Consider the following 18,145-nt stretch of genomic DNA (forward strand, 5'->3'; position numbering starts at 1 on the left):
CCTGAGGTTAAGACTCGGGAGAGCAGAGGCCCCACAAGCAGTTCAGTTCAACAACAAGGGCTGGGGATGCCGTGAAGATGACAGTTGGGTCCTTACCCTCAAGGGGCTTAATGTTTAGTAGGAAACTATCTCTGGTTCTCACGACATTAAATTCTTCTGGCTGTGCTCTCATCTTTCTCACCATTCATCCCTTCTAAATCCTCTCTGGATCTTCCCCTACTTTCTCTGGCCCCTGGAACCTGGTCCAGCCCATGGTTCCGCCCACAGCCCTGTTCCCTCTCTGCTTTTCCTTGTCAATATCATCCGTCAAGATAATTCAGAAACGTTCACGCTTCTTTCTTAAGTTCTAGATCCAGATTTTCAACGTGGCCTCTTTCTTACCTTCTAGATTCAGACTTTCTTTCTGGGGTTCTAGTTCAGATTTTTAGCTACCTGTCTCCAAAGGAATGTTCGGCTGCCAGCATCTCAGACTCTGCCTCTAGACAATGATGCTGTTGTCCACTTGGTATTATTTTTGACATATTCCTTTCTTTTACTCTCTAAGTCTGTGTTCTATGAATTTTAGGTGAGTCTTCACATCTACTTTTTTCCTCTTCTACTACCTTTGACAATATCCAGTTCAAGCCCTTTTGATTTCTCTTGCGACTAGTGATGTGAATTTAGTGTGATCACCTATGAATTCATCTCTTTTCGTCTTTTTCCTTTTATCTTCTGCTGCTGGATTAATCTTTCTAAAGGAAAGACGCAATCATCTAACACTACCCAGTTAAAGAAAAAAACCCTCAGTGGCTGAAAACTGCTTTCTGACCAATGACCGAAGTCCCCGGCATCGTATCCAAGCTTGTTGGGCGCACAGTGCAGGGTAAGGAGTAGACAGTAACAAAGCTTTGATGCTATCGCTATTTTTAGTGGATGAAACGAAGGTAGCTAACTTCCTGGGTCCTCGCCCCACCGACATCCCCTCTGGCCAGGACACCCCCGATCCTGCTCCACCCCCGAACCCCTCGTCCTAGCCCAGGGTCCCCTCTCTGCTGGTGACCAGCTCAGGGGGCCTTCCCCTCTGTGAAAAATTATAGCCACGCACATTGCACCCGCATTATGTTCTCTAGTTTCTGAGGGTTCACATGCACCTTGTTTTGGCGTTTATGTGAACCCCGCGGGAGGTGCTATTACTGACATCTTAGGAGCCTGATATGTGCACCAGTTAAGTGATTTGCCCAAGACCACACGACCGGTGGTGGCAGAGGCGGACTGCTACCTGCAGTGATTCCCTGCTGGGTCCTACTCATCCTTGAAGCCTCTCCTGTTTCCCCTCCCTGTGTCTCGCTAGGGGTCTCAGGACAACCTCTGTTCCCTCCCCAAACACAGGGATTTACCAGATTCACCTCTGCTGAAGCATCTGCTGTGTCTAGGCCTTAACTGGATATAAAGTGCCTGCTGCAAGGCTGTGACTGGAATATATTTTAAGACACTTTAGGGTGACCTGAGCCTGCACAGCCCAGACCTGAATGCCTGGACACACCAGGTTTAGATGAGAACTAAACCAGCCGGTGGCTGAAACACGCCGGCCGGGAAACCCGAGAGGCCCCGGCCGCAGGTGCTGGGAACACTGCCTGCCCGTCAGCAAGCACCAGGCCCTGCCTTGGGTGGTGGACCCTTTCCCGCAGGGTCGGCAAGACGGCGGGGGCAGTACCAGGGTTGCATTCTTCCCGCATCGTGTGAGCTGAGCCTCTCAGCCTTTGGAAGAAAAGTAACGTCTTTTAAATGCCATGGCTGCAGTCTACACTTTACACCCATCTCTGCTCTGCTAGACTGTAAACTCGTTGCAGGCTGGAGGGAGAACTCATCCGTATTTCTTCTCAGTGCCTGTCATGGGCCAGCACAACACGCCTGTCAAAGGCATGCAGTGTGGGGTAATTGTACGTATGACGCTGCTGTGAAATGCACGGCACTGCATTCTATTTATTCCGTCTCAAAGTATTAGTTCTCACTAATTTATGTAAAAGAATCTTCTGGGAAACTGAGTGATCCATGTAACCAAAGCTATTCATACGTTCGAAACTGAAAAACCCCAGTTCAAAGCAGGGGTTTTGTTACATGTATATTAATATTTATATTATGTATTATGAGGTTCAAGTCTGACGTTGTTTAGTGCCTTCGTGATAAACATATGCTTGCTTTGCACAGTGTTAAGAGCGCCAAGTAAAATTTTAGACTGTTTCTTTTCTTCCCTCTCTTTTCTATAATTTATCAGACCGAATTATTTTGGCAAGGGCTAGCAAATCACCTAGTCTCCCTGTGAATAATGAGACATTGTTTGTTCCCGAATAGGAGATTTATTTTTACCCACAACCTGAACCCGAGTGATACACGCCATGGATGCATTTCACACTGTGGTCAAAACAGTGGAAAATCATATCCCGGGGTGGGCAGTCTGCTTCCCCCTGCCCCGCCCCGGTTTTGCCATTGCCATGGTAGAGAAGCCGTGGCCTTTTCCAATGACTCAGTTCCCTTACATAACGAGGAAGTCTGATCAGAGCTCTGATCTCCCCTCCTTTGCTGCAACTATGGGATTCTTGCTCGGATCTTATCGGGAATTAGAAATTATTAACTCCTGGTATGGAGAAAAAGAATGATAGCTTTTAATTACTTTCCTATTTATGGATTACAGGAAAGATATGTTGCTATAAGGCTGACTTAGAAGGAAGTTGGTCTTTTCTAATTTTATTGGTGTTACCTTGACGCTTCACAAGGGGCAAATTAACCCTTTGTAACCACGGATGAACCAGCCTTCCCTGGGCACCCTGGTGACAGACCTGCCGAGGGTGTGGAGTTAGAGGAGAGGGTCGATGCCACTGAGGCAAGTGGTGGGCAGCTAGGGTACCACCCATCAAGACCTGATGAGAAGCAGCTTTTTGTGTTTAGTTAAAAACACAACTTTTAGAATGCCTCATTCATTTTTTTGTTTTTATAAAATCAAAACACAGGAATTTTTCTTAAATGAAAAACAGAGACAGTTTCCACTTTTTTTTTTTTTTTTTTAAGCAAGCAAGTTAAAAAAAGAAGCCCAGGAAATTGTCCTTTGTAATCCTGCCAGTTTCAATTTTGATTCTTTATGCAACTAGTATCAGGATAATAATATTTGGTTGAAATGAAAGAGAAGAAAAGTTCCAAGAAGCTGCTCTGCACACATTTTGGTTGTTTGATTGGCTGATGTCAGGCTAGCTACTGTTATTTGGCAATTGCTTTGACAGACGCAAGAAAGAAAATAACAATTTCAACATTTAAAAAACCCTCAGTAAGCATATATATAATCAGACCCTAAAAACTGTACATGACGATACTTGTATACTTCTAATTATTTTCGACTACCTCCATTAGTGTCACAAATGGAAAGGTCAGACTTAGATAAAAGTTAAATCAAATCAATTAAATATAGATGAATAGTATTTATGAAGTGCCCGTGATTTGCTCTTCAGCTGTACTGAAACAATTGGCATTTCTGCTTAGCTACACCCTAGGATCTCGTGGAAAGAACCCAACATTTCATGGTTGCAAAGATGATGAAATATTCAGCTTTACCCATGGGTATTTCCTGACATTTCTTTGGTGAACTGGAGGCTAATAGAAGATATCGGGAATTAGTGTAAGAAACAGTCTAGAAAGCTATTGTCACTACAAAGATGAAAGCAACTTTGATGATCACACAGAAGTCAATGAAATAAGACTGAAGTGGTTCCTGAGTCCTTCCCTATTGTTCATTTGGGATTTCTTAATTTCCCTGCTCTCAATATATTATGGAATTTTCTGTGTGAAGTTCTGCCATGAATTAGAGTGATGTCAACAAAGTTTTACCTTAAGTCATATCTTATCACAAACTGGAGAGGGCCCAGTCCTCCAGGGAGACCTGTTTCCTGCTTTTAAGAAGCTTGTCTTCTTTTAGTTCCAGGCATCCCAGCCAGCTGGGGGGTTGCAGGGAGGCTCAGATGACCTCAGTGACAATTGAGCCTGTGCCAGTCCCACCTGAAGGCCACACAGCCACCCAAGGACGTATTTTCACCTGTGGGCAAATGGGCTCTGCTTCCGTCTGCTTTGCTCTTTGCTGCTCTCTGCCCACAGACAGTTAATGGTGTTGCCCGCCGTACCAGGTGTCTGGGGTGGTATTTTTTTCCCTGCCATCCTTAATAAACTCACTTTCCCTATCACTGCTAGGCAGCTTTTTAAACTAGAAATGCTGTAACTTAAAAACTGTCATGGGGCTTCCCTGGTGGCGCAGCGGTTGAGAGTCCACCTGCTGATGCAGGGGACATGGGTTCGTGCCCCGGTCCGGGAAGATCCCACATGCCGCGGAGCGGCTGGGCCCGTGAGCCATGGCCACTGAGCCTGCACGTCCGGAGCCTGTGCTCCGCAATGGGAGAGGCCACAGCAGTGAGAGGCCTGCATACCGCAAAAAAAAAAAAAAGGAAAAAAAAAAAACAAACTGTCATGAAAGGAGCAAAGATTTGGAATTCAGCTAAACCAGGGTGTGAATCCACCTGTACTGGTTACCAGCTGTGTGATCTTAGACGTGTCACTTAACCTCTCTGGGTTTTAGTGTGCCAATTGGGAAATGGGGGGGGTAATACTGGCCTTACATGGTTATTATCAGGATAAATGAACTAACATGTGTAACGTTTCTTGTACAGTGTCTCTCATCTTGTGGACCTTCAATAAATATAGTTACTATTAGTTTTTCATCCTAGAATTTCCTATTTTGTGATCCTATCATGGACTGTCCGACACAGACCCTATACAAGACATATCGTATATAGACATGATCTATACATACACGACACAAACATGACATGTATATGATGCAGGGCATATATTACACAGTAGGAAGGAATTATAGGAGGTCAAGTCCATTCAGTAAGTATTATTACTTGGCATCTACTAGACGCTTACACCTGCCATTTTGTGCAATCCCTACCTTGGGGTCTTGTTTGTAAACAACTCCAGAGATGACAAAAGTTCCTCTATTCACCTTACTTCAGGGCTTACTCTTCTGACAAGGTCAAAATGACCTAACCCAATATTCCTGTACTGAATTGACTATGAGACAACCAAAGTATAAGCGTCTGCCGACACCTACGGTGGGTTCTGTCTATAAAGATTTGTGGCACTTAGAAGAATTTTAGTAATGCTGTACGCAATAGCTGAGGACTGCGTTTACAAAAGGTTTCATTAAGACTCATGAAGTTTATGAATACACTGTTGACTTTTCAGTTTAAATTTAGTTAAATTTACTTTAAATGTAAAAGAATTGGATGAAAATGATCCTGTGGTTTGAAAATAAAATAGGTCATTGGCTATTGTCAAAGCCAGATGATTCTGGTTATACTAGATTTGTTTCATTAACACACTGGAAAGAAGGTGGAGAAAATTAAAATTCAAAAGAAAACATGATCTATGTCTCTAAGTGCAACGATGTCCCTGTGTTCTGATAGGACGCAGCAGACATCGTTGGCTGCGTCCCCAACACATTTCCCCTCTCCCTTGTCCGGTCTGTCCTTCCTTTTACGACTCCATACCCGGCAGGCAGGCCCTAAGTGGTCCAGCCTACTTTGGCACTCTCCATCCTCCCGCCAGGGATTGGACGTGTGACCTGCTCTGGCCAATGAGATGAGAAGGGAGCTGCGTACGGGGGTGCTTCTGGGAAAGGTCTCCTGACTTTTCAGAAGGGCACCCCGGAAACGTAAGTCCCTTTTTGCCTCTGGATACTGCTAGATCTGCGCGGGATGCCTGGAGCTGCTGTGAGCACCGCGGAGCTGGATTTGGGATGGACCCTACACAGGACGTAGAGCCGTGGGAGCGAGAGAGAGGCGGAGCCAGCGACCCAGGGCTCCCTGCCCAGAGCCCGCCCTACCTACAGGCTTCGTGCGACAGAGGTTAACAGGTTGCGAGGCAACAGATCCCTTTGTTGTTTACGCGCAGCAAGGGGCCGAGGATTCTGTTACTCGCGGCCAAAGCACCCGGTGGAAACAGGACACACGTGAGCTCCTGGACCTAGAGAAAGTGAACGAGCAAACCAGCCGAGCGGGCAGTACCTGCTCCTGTGATTCCAGTTCCTTGTGCTGCAGTTTTTTCTCCAAACATCGTGCTTGATTCGAGCGCTTTTCCAGCTCGTCTTGTAAAGCCTGAAACGGTATAAGATAAATACAAAAACATTAAAAATTAGCAGCCTTGGAAAAAGGTTTTACCACCTGAACTGGTATCAAAAAGGCCTCAGCTCTGGTCTATTACTGCGGCTCCAAAACCAGCCTTTCAGTATCAGGCCCAGATGTTTTCTACTTTAGGAATAACTAGTATCAAAAACTCCAAACTCACGAACCAGACACATTAGCAGGTGTCAATTCATCTTATAAAAACATCTCCTGTTCCCAGCATAGACACACAAGCACGCAATAAAGTGTAGCACTAATTAAATTAGCTCCATCAGGACACCTGCCCGGTACACCTACACTCTGAAAAGTGCCCTGATAGCTAGGAATCGCAACACTGGACCGACATGACATTGTTCAAAATTATACTCTGATCATTTGAGTATGTTACGGTAACCTTAAAGGCATTTTTTATTAAGCCATCGAGGATGGCATGGAACTTGAGGAAACTGTAAGAAATAGACAGAGATGAACACTTTCAGTTGCCAAGTAGCTGTTGGAAATCAGGTTCAGGCTGGGGGAAGTCGGGAATGGAAAGATAAGTAAATATCATTGTATCAATTACTACTTTAAGTAAAGAGGTGAACTAGAAAAGAAACAGGATCCATTCAAACGATCTGATGTTAATTATAGATATAGCACATGGGAAATGACGGCGAACAGAACACACTCTCAAAGAGTGACTGCAAAGATGCTAAACGCATTCTCAAAATAAAATTCATTCAATTAGGACTCCTGAGTTTCTGCTCTAGGTGAAGGACTGTGACAGGTATTCCAAGTAAAGCAGTGAAAGAAAACAGACAAAACAAATTCCCTGCTCTCACGGAGCTTCTGCTGTACTGGGGCAGACAATAAGCAAACGGTGAGCATAATATATGTCAGTGGTAAGTGCGGAGGGAAGATAATGCGGGGAAGGAGGCTATTCCGGAACGTGGTGAGGAGGGGTGTTGCAGGTTTAAACAGATGGCCCACGACAACCTGAGCCAAACCTGGAGAGAGCGGGCAGGTCACAGAGACACGTGCAGGAAGAACCTTCCAGGCGGGGACCCCTGCACATACCGGGGGTCAAGTCACGTCAGGTCCCGTGAAGCCTCAGAGGGCAGTTGAGGACTTCAGGCTTTATTCGAGGTAGACGGGGGCTCCTGGAGGGCTGTGGGCAGGGTTGCTTTGGTTGCCGTGAAAAACGGATTGGAAAGGGACACAGGCAGAGGCAGGGAGGCAGGGTCGAGGCCGTGAAAACACACCAGGAAAGGGTGGTGGAGAACTGGACCAGCCGGGGGCGCGGCAGCGGCAGATTCCCAGTCTATCTGAAGATAGAGATCGCAGCTCCAGGGAAAGGAGGCGGAGCATGAAAAGTAAAAAGAAGAGAAGAGACTCTGGGACTTTGGCTTGAGCAGGTGGAAGACTGCAGCTGGGGAGGTTCGGGACGGGAGGGACAGGTGTGGGGGAGGAGGTCGGAGCTCGGCCTGCGGTACGTCGAGTGCGGGATGCCTGCTCCACATCCAAGCCGGGGTGCTGGGCAGCAGCTGGGGCGAGAGTCTGGAGTTCAGGCACGATGTCTCGGTTTGTATCCACTAAAAATTCTTCCAATGCAATTCCAGCCTTTTCTCCATGCAGACAGAGACCGTGGTTCTTAACCTTTTTCTGGAGTTCTAGCTCCACTGGAGCATCTGGCAAATGCTGTGTGGTCACTCCCCACGTGGAAAACAGTGCTTATTATTTTGCCTGTGATTTCAGGGAGTCCAGTTGCCTGAAGCCTGTCCATGGATGGACCCCAGGCTAAGAACCTCTATTTAAAAGAGTATAGGGCTTCCCTGGTGGCGCAGTGGTTGAGGGTCCGCCTGCCGACGCAGGGGACGCGGGTTCGTGCCCGGGTCCGGGAAGATCCCACATGCCGCGGAGCGGCTGGGCCCGTGAGCCATGGCCGCTGAGCCTGCGCGTCCGGAGCCTGTGCTCCGCAACGGGAGAGGCCACGACAGTGAGAGGCCCGCGTACTGCAAAAAAAAAAAACAAGCAAAAATCTCAAAAAAAAATCAGTTAAAAATTGGAGAGTAACCAAGTAATATCCCACTTTCCAAAAAGTGAAAATGTATCAGACTAAAGGAAGAGGACAGCTGCTCCTGGTCTCATATTCTAAAAAGTTATGAGGTCATGAGATGTTCATCCTCAGTTTGCCAGAGGCCTGTATGAACACAACCACAACAACTGAGCGAGCACGAGAAGGACCTCTCTTTTAAGTTGTGGCTTCTTTATTCAAAAACCTTCCAGTCTGACATTTGACACACCCACAAAACAGAACTTTTACTTTATTCCTGAGAAAAGCCCAAAATCATTAAAGAACGGAATGTCCAACACTGGGTCAAAAATCTAAAACAAAATCCAACTTGAACGGCTACGCTGTTTATTCTGCAAAAGTAGGCCCCGCCTCAGCTCTGCTGTGTGAACTTGCATCACTGCTGAAAGACAGTTCTTTTCTCCTAGTTAAACCTGCCTTTAAATGCCATGCAAGTGGGCTCGCTGGGGGTGGCCACCCTCAGCTGGCTCTCAGAGCACTTCGTGGGGACTGTGAACAAAGAATGACATTTTCCAGAAGAAAAACGTACATGACATAAGCAGCTCTACAAGAACAACGAGGGCAGGCCACACTCTTTAAAAGGGAGCCGGTTATAGGATAATTTGATTTGTTTATTTAAAATACAAAAGTAGTGAGAGCACATTAAAGTGTAAAAGATTTGACAGTTTCATGGACTCTCCAGGGTGAGGAGAAGCTAATGTGCCCCAAGGGGCACCTGTGATGGTCCCAGAGCTCTGCTGTTCGTCAGAGAAAGAGTATTATAGTCAACGCTATTTCCATAAAACTTATAAACATGGTTCGAGGCCAGCTGCTCAACTTGTAAAGCCACGCATTAAGGACTTCTGTGGTCTTACTAAAAACCAAAGTATCGGGGCTTTCCTGGGCAAAAATCTCAAAAAAAAATCAGTTAAAAATTGGAGAGTAACCAAGTAATATCCCACTTTCCAAAAAGTGAAAATGTATCAGACTAAAGGAAGAGGACAGCTGCTCCTGGTCTCATATTCTAAAAAGTTATGAGGTCATGAGATGTTCATCCTCAGTTTGCCAGAGGCCTGTATGAACACAACCACAACAACTGAGCGAGCACGAGAAGGACCTCTCTTTTAAGTTGTGGCTTCTTTATTCAAAAACCTTCCAGTCTGACATTTGACACACCCACAAAACAGAACTTTTACTTTATTCCTGAGAAAAGCCCAAAATCATTAAAGAACGGAATGTCCAACACTGGGTCAAAAATCTAAAACAAAATCCAACTTGAACGGCTACGCTGTTTATTCTGCAAAAGTAGGCCCCGCCTCAGCTCTGCTGTGTGAACTTGCATCACTGCTGAAAGACAGTTCTTTTCTCCTAGTTAAACCTGCCTTTAAATGCCATGCAAGTGGGCTCGCTGGGGGTGGCCACCCTCAGCTGGCTCTCAGAGCACTTCGTGGGGACTGTGAACAAAGAATGACATTTTCCAGAAGAAAAACGTACATGACATAAGCAGCTCTACAAGAACAACGAGGGCAGGCCACACTCTTTAAAAGGGAGCCGGTTATAGGATAATTTGATTTGTTTATTTAAAATACAAAAGTAGTGAGAGCACATTAAAGTGTAAAAGATTTGACAGTTTCATGGACTCTCCAGGGTGAGGAGAAGCTAATGTGCCCCAAGGGGCACCTGTGATGGTCCCAGAGCTCTGCTGTTCGTCAGAGAAAGAGTATTATAGTCAACGCTATTTCCATAAAACTTATAAACATGGTTCGAGGCCAGCTGCTCAACTTGTAAAGCCACGCATTAAGGACTTCTGTGGTCTTACTAAAAACCAAAGTATCGGGGCTTTCCTGGTGGCACAGTGGTTAAGAATCCGCCTGCCAATGCAGGGGACGCGGGTTCGAGCCCTGGTCCTGGAAGATCCCACATGCCGCGGAACAACTTAGCCCATGCGCCACAACTACTGAGCCTGCGCTCTACAGCCCGCGAGCCACAACTACTGAGCCCACGTGCCTAGAGCCCGTGCTCCACAAGAGAAGCCACCGCCATGGGAAGCCCGCGCACCGCAACGAAGAGTAGCCCCCGCTCGCCACAACTAGAGAAAGCCCGCGCACAGCAACGAAGACCCAAGGCAGCCAAACAAAACAAAACAAAACAAAACACCAAAGTATCTCTCATAGGTCTGAGTCAATTAAACAAACATGAAATGATGGCAGATACATGTTAATAATGGACACATGAAATGCTAGTTCGTTTGAATTATAAGTGGTTAAAACGTTATTTAATAAAGGAAAACTTCATTGGAAAGGAGAAAGACTGGGCTGTAATGATACAAAAGATATAGTCAGAGTGTCCCTAGTGTACAAGGCATGACAGAGGCTTTCAGACTTAGGATTTAGCACAAGTTTTTCTAGAGATTTCTGACCTTGTCTTTGGCCAAACTCTCAGCCAGGTCCTCCCCTCATCTGAGGGTGGGACTGGGGGGGGTGGGCGTCCATCTGGCCGGCCGAGCATGCAGACTTGTCTCATAACCCGGGACACCTGCACCGCAGGGTCTCACCAGATGGCGTGATCTCAAACTCCCCACTTTCCCATCTTTCCCAAAAACCTCAGTTGTGAGAAATGTGGAAAAATCCACTTGCAGATCGAAACAGAATCAGTAGCAGTCACCTTTCTCCTGAATCACACATTCTCCGGAACCGTGCCCTCCGCTTTTCAGGAGTTTTCAGACCGGTTCTCACTGACTTGAGATTCGGTGTGTCTTCCGTGCATCCTGTCTCATTCTGTGTTGCCAGGTCGTGGCTCATGCTTGTGTCTGGCTTTGCCACAAGTCACCATGAGGTCGACGGTACAATTTCTGGGCCAGCCGTCCGTATGAGGGCTGAAGCGTAAATGCTCCTTCCCTGAGTTCCGGCCCACAGGACATGTTCTCCCGGAAGTGGGACCTTGAACGGTACAGCGTTCTTTTATGTAAAGGGCCTGGATTAAAGCAGATGTAAGCAAAAGAGATTGTGGATGAAGTTTTGCCCTATTTAAGTATAAAACTGGGGTTCTCAAAGTCGTTGATTTTGCGTTAAGTCTGTGGTCAGGAATCAAGGAAGCCGACGAGCCTCTGCTGGGTGAGACACAGAAGGGGCCTCACCAGCAGCAACTCCGCGTAGCCAAGGAGATGGGCAAGGAAGAAAAGCAGTGTCTGTATGAAAGATACTCTGCCAAGAAGTCAGTCCCACAAACTGTTAAAAACTGGTGAAGCCGGGCGGTGGGTAGATGTGGATTCTGCATATTATTCTTTCTACTTTTGCGTATGTTTGAGAGTTTCCATAATAAAGAAAAAAAGAATTTTTAAAGCTTTTTCTACTTAAAAAACATGAAGTCACCATATCCTTCCTTTCATGAGGTTTGAATTTACTGTTTTACTTCAGAATAAAACAGATGATTCATTCGTCCTTCAGTGAATAGGCGGGATGTGTAAGGATTTCCCCATGTATATTTTGGAAGCAGGGAGTGGGGTGTTCATATTTTGACCTAAGGAGAAGATAACAGGAAAGGGAAGGCTTACTTATATTTTTATTGAGATACAATTTACTTATGGTAAAACTCTAAAATTTCTTTAAAAAATGGTGATGGTCTGTTTTCCATTTAAAACATGTAATATGATTTAAAAGTTTGTGTCATAAAATATCTGTTCAGATAATAAAATCTTGCTATAAACCATCTTCCACTGATTGGTTTATCCATCAAACAGAAATGACGCCCGACCTGTGACTACAGTGAAGAGACACAAATTATAAAAGGGAAGCAAGCAGAACTCTCATTTAAACCTTAACTGCCTTTTTAACAATGCCCAAGATTACAAATGGTGCTGACAATATTTCTGATCAGCAGGTTTTCTCTGACAGGTAAATTGACGCAGAAACAGCAAATGCTTTTCTTTCTACTACTGCTAACCGAAAGGTAAGGGGAAATTAAATAAAACAATAAAATCTCATTACTTTAAAAAAAAAAATCACATCTTAAACAATTGAGATCCAGCAAAAAGCCCAAGCCCTGTGCCCCGGATGAGGAGATACAAATCTGGGGTTAGGGGAGGTGACACAAGAGCAGAGAGTGAAGTTTTGACTGGGTGGCCTTGCTGGCTGTTTACACAGGCCCCTGTGGCTCCTTTTTAAATTTTATTTTATTTTTAGGTAGAGGCTAAACCTACTAACAAAAGCAACAAGTCTCCTTCAGCTGAAATGCCAGTCAAGATTTCTTTTAAAGTGATTTCTTCAGGCCTATCCAGAATGAATCACAAACCGTAAAAACGTTTTATTAATGATTCTGTAGAACCCAGAACAGGTTTGTACTCTAGATGTAAAGTTACTGAACTAGAACCACAGTTATTGCCGAGGCCACTAACATATTCAAAACACGATAGTATAATTTTTTTCCTTTAAGGCTTCCATTCAGGCTTTTAAGTTTTTCACACTCCACGCAAGTACCTTTTTTTTTCTTTTTTTAACCCTCATGAGTCAGCCTCTTGTGGTACTGGTATGAAGAAAAGGGGTTTTAATACATATGATACTCTTCACATGAGGCAAAATTCCTTTCCGGTGAAAACATTTTAGTTGTTGCAACAAACTGCAGGAATGAGAAATTGCACTTTGATATGAGCTATTTTATAGTATTTATTAGGCTACTGATTCAACAGAAAAGGCAAAAGCATTGCAGCCAATATAAAAAACAAGAGTAGCACTTTCACCAAAGAATACGAAAGTTTTCTCTTTCCGTTTCGTCTCTCTCTCACCTACTTTCAGGCCTTTAAAATTTCCTAAAAACCTTCCTTTAAAAGTCTTAAAACTGCACTTTTTAAAAAGTTCGTGTTTCCCAGTCTTCACAGAGGTTCCAGGAAAAGAAATCACGTTATTCCAAAACTTGGATGATCTAAGGAAGCTGGAAGGTCCTAACACACCTCGTTAATGTTCCCCAGGCACACAGAGACCGTCCTGACATCACCCACGTCTCCTCTAGGAGTGGCCAGTGCATCTGTACTCAGGAAATTCAAAGCACGTTTGCTCTACTGCGTCCCTCCAGACAGCTTCACTTGTGAACACATTCTTATCTCGGGTGGTAGGAATCTAGGATCAAGTTCAAGAAGCCCGGCTACGATGTTTCAGGATCTCAGAGGAATTTCCTCATTCAGCCTGCGTGATAAGCATTTGCACTGCAGTCAGTCTCTGCAGAACAGAGGCCGCCCCTCCTCTGCGTGAGCCCAGGGAATGCGGAGCACCCGTAAGTCACTGGTTTAAATTTTTACTTACTTACATGTCTAATCGTTCACACGTGCAGTCCCTTGAGCCTGCAGCATCATTCCAACCCCTGCCAACAAACGTGAATTTCTACCCTGTTGGACCTGAAGTCGTATTTCTCACTAAGTCAGTATGTCCCCTATATGATAACATATTTATGAATTGTGAATTCATCTGACTTTCCCCCTGCATCTTAGACTATGAGCTTCACAAGGGTAACACTCCTGCCCATATTTTTAAAGTAATCTCTGAAATGCTTAGTAAAGTGTTGGGACTATGGTAATAGTAGTTACTGGTGACATGAACCACTTATATAAAGAACAAGCTGCTTTTCATTGAAAACAGTTGGGGTGTTCCTGCTAAAATTTCTCCAGATTTCATTCCCCCCTCAAATTACATAATTACCTTTCCTTACTGTGTCCCTAGATAAAAATGTCTGAGGTTTACCCAGTCTGCTCCCTCAACTGTCCAAAGGGGTGTCCCTTCTTGTTTCCTCAAGAGAGTGCATCCATCAGTGCCCTCATTTCTCTTTTCAAATTCTAAGGGGTTGGTCACAACTAGCAGACATTTAGTCCTGCCCAAAATGGCCATCGAGACATTGGTCCAGGCCAAAAGGTCCTTGGTGTTTGCGCCTATCAAAACGTCCACTGGATTCAAACAGCCCATTACATTTCTTTATACTTTGGTTTATAGAATAAATGTATTAAAGATACTATCAGGTTTTATTGGTCCAATAATTGTGCTGTGGCTGCAAGTGCCAACGATAACCCCTCCTGCCTCGGTGGCCGGGCACAGGGGTAGGTAGACGGGCTGGGGTCCAACTCTTACAGAATCACGGGGTTCGTATTAAGTATGTGCACCAAGAGGAGACCTAAAGTTAGAGAAATGCGCAGAGGACGGCAAGTCGGGGCTGGGATCTCATGGCGCATGGTGTGTTGACACGTCACCGGGCATCTGGTCATCTAGTGAGGGTGGAGTTTGAAGGGAGGAGCCTGGCCCAGCCTCCATGTAACATGGGCAGTGACAGAGCACTGTCACAGGAGCGAGGACAGGCGTGCTCTCCTAATACACGGCGGTCACGTGTGACAGCCACCGTGAGGGGACACCAGGCATCTGATTAACCCTCCCACCGCTGCCCCATCGCCAGGGGTTAACGGGAGATGTTCTCTTGAATCAGTGTCCTGTGGATGGACCATCCTGGTGGGCCACAAGCAGCACCTGCTGCTCTTTGGAGGGGTTTCAGTGGGTGTGACCCCTATACGTACCTGCCAGTCAGCATGGGCCGCCGTGCCCTCAGCTGCTGCCCACCTACTGGCTGACCCAGCCCAGCCAAACGGGGTGTGGAATCCCTCAGACATTAGTAAGCTTCCCCCACCAGTAAACCAGTCATCACTGGTCAGATGGCTACAAAAGAAAAAAAATAGCACTTCTTCTGTTGCTTGGCAACATAACACCTTTATCTGAAAGTTCTCAGTGGAATATGGCAGCAATAGTATACTCACAAAAAGAAAAGCCAGCGCTACATGATGCTGGGTTTTGTTACCATTTCCACTCTTTTAACAGGAGGAGGAATAAAAGGCACCACGAAGAGAGGGGACTCTGCAGTGCCTGACGGACGACTAGTCGGGATCTGGATAACATGACAATCATTCCAGACGGGACCAGAAAGCATCCGCACAAGGTCGATGCTGAAGGGGAGATATCGAAACCCGACAGGTTTAAACGACAGGCAGAGAAGAATCAAACGCAAAGCCATGGAAGAACTCTCTCCGTGATATTCGTGATGAAGGAATCCTGATAATGCTGCCAGAAAGAACTCACTGAAGAGGCAAGTCAACCCAATTTCATTGCATGGAATTGAAATTCCAGATGAGTATAAAGTGACCAGATGCAGAAGACCATTTCCTGGGCACGATTCAGGTGCTCAAGACAATGAAAGAATTCTTATTTGCACGGCTTGTGACACTATTCGCTATTTAGGTGCCAGGCACACTATTCAGTGACAGCACCTTCAAGCGGCACTGACACAGGTCACGCAGGTATGGACTGTGTGAGCTGCTGTGTGACGCTACACTGTGCCTCTGATGGACCCTTTAACCGTGAATAGGCAAAAGTACACTTACGAATACATACATGAGAACACACTTGCATTTGCACAGGGAACAGGGCTCAGCATTAACCCTTCATTGTGCAGACGGGTTTCAAGATTGCAACTATGACTGCAATTCAACTACTCAACCTAACGCAGTTGTAAGAGGATGCCTGTTTCACTTTTCACAATCACTGTGGCGAAAAATACCTTCTTTGGGTCTAACGTGGGGGTGTATGACAACGGAAAGTAACACCTGTACACCTGTAAGCGTGCATGCGTGCTGTTTAAACTTCCATTTGTGCCTTTGGAAGATGAAAATGACACTTTGGAGTACGCTGTGGAGAAGGCAGAAGAGAAATCAGATGACCGAATAGGTCGTGTTGAGGGTGTATGTTCGTGGAAGGACTGGCAGAGGGCAGAAGACCAGACGCCCCACGAGTGCAGCAGAAACCTGGAGTGTTCACACGTCAGTACTAAACGGTGATCACAGGACAGACAGCCCAGAAGAAGCCGGCACAGCACGTCTCAGAAGCTGGTGGCAGCGCATCACCCTTCCATGTGGAGATTTACTGAAGCGCTACCAGACAAATGGCAAAGCCGCGAGCAAGCTGTCACCCAGGTTCCTGGTGGTCACACTCAAGTGCAGCTCCAGCTTCACAACAACACTGACAAGATCAAATTCATACAACCGAAACTGTACACAGACATTATCTAACACATACAATGCCAATGGTCGGGTCCATACATACTTGAGAGTAATTGCTCATCGGCTTAAGCGTAATCCTGCTGATTCATGATGAGGAAGAACAAGAATAAATGTAAAATCCAAAATCCACCACGAATGACAATAAAAATAACGTCAATAAAATTTTAACTAGGTTAAATGTTTGTATTATTTAGTGAATCGTGGACCCAGTGGCCGTTCTGGACAGGACCACGTGCCCTGCAAGGCTCGGCCACACTGCTGACCCCTCCCTTTCTGCCGAGCCTCTCTCGGCATCTTGTCTCTCCCCGCTGCCCGCTGGAAACTGGTCCCCTTGCGCGCGTTGTTTGGGAGGACGGACGTCGGCTCTGGGGAGACACTCTTCAGGCCCCTTCAGTCCTGATGCTCTTTTTTCCCATGACGGCCACGTTTCTCAAGCATTTTACTCCATGACCCAGATTCTCACCCATCAGCTACCATTTTCCTCACCTGGAGCCTGACTTTGGTCTCCACACCTTATTAAACTTGCTCTCTGCAGGGTCAGCAGTGAAGCTTTCCTTGCCAACGCGATGGCCTTTCTCGCATCTCTGCCTGCCTCGACCTTTCTGCTGCCCTGAGCGCTGCGAGAGCCCCTCCTTCCGGGGCTGTTCCGAGGCCACGAGGCCCTGGCGACCCTCCTTCCAGGGCTGCTCCGAGGCCACGAGGCCCTGGCGACCCTCCTTCCAGGGCTGCTCCGAGGCCACGAGGCCCTGGCGACCCTCCTTCCAGGGATGCTCTGAGGCCACGAGGCCCTGGAGACCCTCCTCCTCCTCCAGCGCTTTGCTCGTCCTCCTGTTCTTCCCTTTAAATTGTGGATCTTTCCCGAACCAGGTTCTCGTCGCTCCATTTTCCTCTCTAAACAGTCTTCTTTAGACAATCCATTTCATACATCAATAAAAGTATGTCTATGATCTGAACGTATACCAGGCCCCGTGTCAAACATTACCCTGCAAAAGCACTGGCTCCTATGTATATGGCAAATTTATAAAGGAATAGTTACATCACGTAAACAGCACCAAAAAGAGGTCTTGGCAAGCATGGAGGAAGGCGGGACGTGGGGAGGAAGCCGAGCGGGGAGGTGAGCTGTGGCCGCGGGAGGCTCAGGGAAAGTGTCCGCACAGATTCGCTGCAGAGAGCAAGGCGTGGCCACACGGGGGGCAGGCTGCTGGCGGCACACGGGGCCTGGCATGCGGACGGTGGGCCTGGAACCAACTAGCAGAGGCAGCCTGGGCTCCCGTGACGGGCCTCGGGGGCCGAGGGGACTATGGATTCTATCCTGCAGTAAAGGGAACCACCAAAGGGCCCAGGGTGACCAGCTGGACAGATCAGGAAGAACATCCAGGGACAGCATGGCAAGTGGTGGCAACGAGGCCCTGTGGAAGTGCTTTCAGAGCCTCGGCCAGACACACGTGCGAGTCCACGGGACCAGCCGGGGAAAGAGCGTGCCTCTGCGCTGCGTGTCAGCGTGGTAGAAAACTGTGCTCGAAGCCTCATGACCGTCTGTGCCAAGGCTGGGCACAGGGATTTTGCCGAGGGTTAGGAATACAGAATGAGGCAGAACGGCAAGTTTCAGGTCAGTGAGAGATGTTGAGGAAACCCTAAAAAAATCAAAAGAAATTTTAAAAGCACAATTTTCCAGACTGTCTAGCATAAAATGTGCAGGACCATCTGCCTTAGGAGTTGCCCCTGTCAGAGCCGGGGGACCATCACGAGGCCACCTCGATACCACGAGGGCCGTGGGGCCGGCTTGGATAAGAGTTGTTTTTTTTTTTTTTT

General features: G+C 46.6%; 1 protein-coding gene across 2 annotated transcripts in view; it reads right to left on the reverse strand.

The window, feature by feature from the left end:
- Nucleotides 1–18,145, reverse strand: part of CEP112 (centrosomal protein 112) — a 432,986-nt gene that overhangs the window by 36,609 nt on the left and 378,232 nt on the right. For both annotated transcript variants that reach the window (XM_007455273.1, XM_007455274.1), the window contains one exon: nucleotides 6,087–6,176. In XM_007455273.1, the coding sequence (XP_007455335.1) occupies nucleotides 6,087–6,176 (90 nt within the window). The remainder of the gene's footprint in view (nucleotides 1–6,086; nucleotides 6,177–18,145) is intronic.

The sequence above is a fragment of the Lipotes vexillifer genome, unplaced genomic scaffold (assembly GCF_000442215.2).
Source record: "Lipotes vexillifer unplaced genomic scaffold, Lipotes_vexillifer_v1.1 scaffold664, whole genome shotgun sequence".
Taxonomy (NCBI): domain Eukaryota; kingdom Metazoa; phylum Chordata; class Mammalia; order Artiodactyla; family Lipotidae; genus Lipotes; species Lipotes vexillifer.